Source organism: Lycorma delicatula, chromosome 12 (genome assembly GCF_047948215.1).
Source record: "Lycorma delicatula isolate Av1 chromosome 12, ASM4794821v1, whole genome shotgun sequence".
Lineage (NCBI taxonomy): Eukaryota > Metazoa > Arthropoda > Insecta > Hemiptera > Fulgoridae > Lycorma > Lycorma delicatula.
Window position 1 is genome coordinate 44,921,725 of NC_134466.1, and position 2,950 is coordinate 44,924,674.

The window sequence follows — 2,950 nt, forward strand, 5'->3', positions numbered from 1 at the left end:
AGCTCTTTAAGGAGTGCCGCTGGAATTCCGTCTGGACTCGGGCTCTTCCTATTACTCAGTTGTGCTACAGCCAAGTGCAGTTCAGAGAACGTGAAGCGTCTGGGTTCGCAATCTATAACATTTCCTGCAGTTTCTACTCTACCGGGGAATAGCTCATTAATTTGTTGTTCTACCTGCTCATTATTTAATACGGGCAGACGCCTTCCAAATCGCTTAGTGATTATTTTGTATGCCTGTCCCCAGGGGTCTCCGTCTAACTCCTCGCAGAGTCTGTGCCATTGTTTTTTCTTACACATACGAATAGCTTTGTTTAAGGCCCATCTGGTCTCTTTATAAGCTAGAGATGCCTCCTCGTACTCCTGTCCGCCTCGCATTCTGAGTCTCTGCTTCCTTTTTCTGCGCGATTGTAGGAGCCCTCTCAGTGTTTCAATCTCCATATTCCACCAATACACTGAGTGTCTATTAGCTCTTCTGTGAGCTACTCTGCCCATTTCTTGTCTTATAACGTTAGTCAGGGCAACTGGTGTCAGATTCTCTATGTTGATAATCCTTTCGGCCGTTCTATCGATTATGATCTCGATCTGTTCTGTTGTAAAACTGCTATAGGGCATTTTCTCTCTAGTCACATAGTCTGAGCCTTTTATGGTATCATAGGGGCATGATGGTCACTCGCCACATCATGTGGTAACACTCGCCAATCCCAGTGTTCCCTATTCCATCTATCGTCTATAATTGTTAAGTCCAAGACTGACGAGTGTCCTCTCGCCTCATATGTAGGGGTGCCATCATTTACACAATGACAGCTAATTGCCCCCATCATATCCGTAAGGATCTCACTTCTGCGATTGGTGTATGCACTCCCTGCTGCAATCGCTTTACTATTGAAATCACCTAGAATAATGACTTTCCTAGCGTTATTTACTACTCCTTGTATTATGTCTAGTCTTCTAGTAAATTCATGTATGTCACAGTTTGGAGACACATAGGCACCAATCGCTAGTGTTGAATCCGACTCCACCGCCAACATGCCTCCAGATCTGGACGTCAATCTCCATGCTATCCTGCCACTTACATCCATAATTGCCACGTCACCATTTGTATCCACCATCCAGCCTGATCTAGCAGCAAGGTACTTGTTCGGCTCCATGATTATCAGTAAATTAGCCCTTTGCTCTATGACCAGTTCACTAACCAAATCATGAGACATGGTGCTTCTGTTTGCGTTAACTATTATCACCCTAAGCATTTAAATGTTTTGAGCACCCCCAGCCTCCAGTGCAGTGTTCTTGGCACCCACAATCCAGGCAGCTACTATGCTCCCGGCATTCAGCAATCTTGTGGTCTCTGCCTCCACAATTGAAGCAGAGATCCATTCTGTCAGGGCTCTTGCACTAATGTTTACGATGTCCAGTATTCCAGCATCTGAAGCACTTTTCCTCTGATTCCCTAATATATGCCCGACAATTTACCCAGCCAATCCTCAACCTTTGTTCCACCAGCTTACAGGCAACCCTGTACGAAGTGATAACTGTAACATTTTGGGTCTCGGCGTACCCTTTTCTAATTGACGATATCTTGATGTCCTCATCAGTACCTACTCTTGCAGTAATTGCAGCAAAAATTTCTGCCTCAGTGGTGTCATATTCTACATCCCTGATGTGAACTATTGTGCGCCTTCCCGCTCTTGTATGCAGGTCAACATGCAGATCTGCCGCCTTATCTCGTAGGTTACTTGTAAACTCTGCAGCTTTCTACGCTCCCTGAATTCTCACGTGGAGTTCTTCATTCCTGCCCTCACGTAAGGAGATGACCTCTTTTGCATCTTCGCTACTTACTGCAGACTTCATCGTTTTAAGTAAATCAGAATAGGATTTTCCAGCTGCTTTGATAACCACAGTACGACTGTCAACTGCCGGTGGTGTCGACTTTTTAATATGGGCTTGTCCAGACTTGCCTTGTATAGCTTTACCTTCAACTGGGATCGTAAGCACTTTAACCACTACTTCCTCGTCTCACCGCAAATAAGATATTAATTTCTTCATATAGTTTCCAATATTATTATTGGGGACCACAAAAACTAAATTACCAGCCTGAGGAGTAATCTTCCTTAAAGCCCTCAATATAGCTCCCATTGTGCTCTTCTCAGTAGCATTACCATCATAGTAGATTTTGTATTTACTTTTCTTAATGTCGTCTACATATCATCCTCTGAAGTATTATCTGTACGGTAATTACCGGAGGCTAAACAGGAAAAAGAAAGGAAGTTTTGGATGACCCACGTACAATAATCTTACAACGAGTAAAATGCTAGTAGTAATAACAACTGCCCCCCTCCATAATGTGTCCATTCCAATCTTTTAAAGTTGGCAACAATAAGCAACACCCCTCCCCCCCCTGGGTCAGTGAGATTAGTATGATTTATATATCTAATTGATATGTAGTCTTGTATAGGCATAGCCGACGTATGGTTAATTCAATCCCAACCACCAAAGTACATCCGATGTCCACTGTCTATTATTCAAATCCGTATTAAAAAAACGTTTAATTGGATTTGAACCTTAGACTCTTTGAAATTCAGCTGTTAAAAATTTGATTTACGACGACGAATTAATCAGTAGACTAGCCCGGTGGACTTTAATACATTTAAAAGAAAATGTTCTTAACATTTTATATACATATATGTGAAGAAAACGAAGTACAAGAAATATCATTGTTTAAAAAGAATATTAGTAAAAAACAAAATTGAAGATTAAGTATACTGTATAAAAGAAGGAATACGACTGACTCAATTTATTTTTATTATATTAAGGGTACCGGGTACGTTCTATCTCGCCGTTGTTAATTTTTTCATATACAATGTACCTTTTTACAAGAATTACAGTATGTAGGATGATGGTTTTTATTTTATTTTGTAGAATGGTTCTTTCTTAACACTAATACAACGGTTTTT

The 2,950-nt window shown here is 41.1% G+C and overlaps 1 protein-coding gene across 1 annotated transcript; it reads right to left on the reverse strand.

The window, feature by feature from the left end:
- Positions 1 to 640: 640 nt before the first annotated feature.
- On the reverse strand, positions 641 to 1,207 carry LOC142332752 (uncharacterized). The gene has a single exon (XM_075379366.1). It carries the CDS (start codon positions 1,205 to 1,207, stop codon positions 641 to 643), a length of 567 nt encoding a protein of 188 aa, XP_075235481.1.
- Between the last annotated feature and the right edge of the window lie 1,743 nt (positions 1,208 to 2,950).

Excerpts from the sequence above, each read along its gene's own strand:
- LOC142332752 (XM_075379366.1), bottom strand. The coding sequence starts at position 1,207 with ATGTCTCATGATTTGGTTAGTGAACTGGTCATAGAGCAAAGGGCTAAT.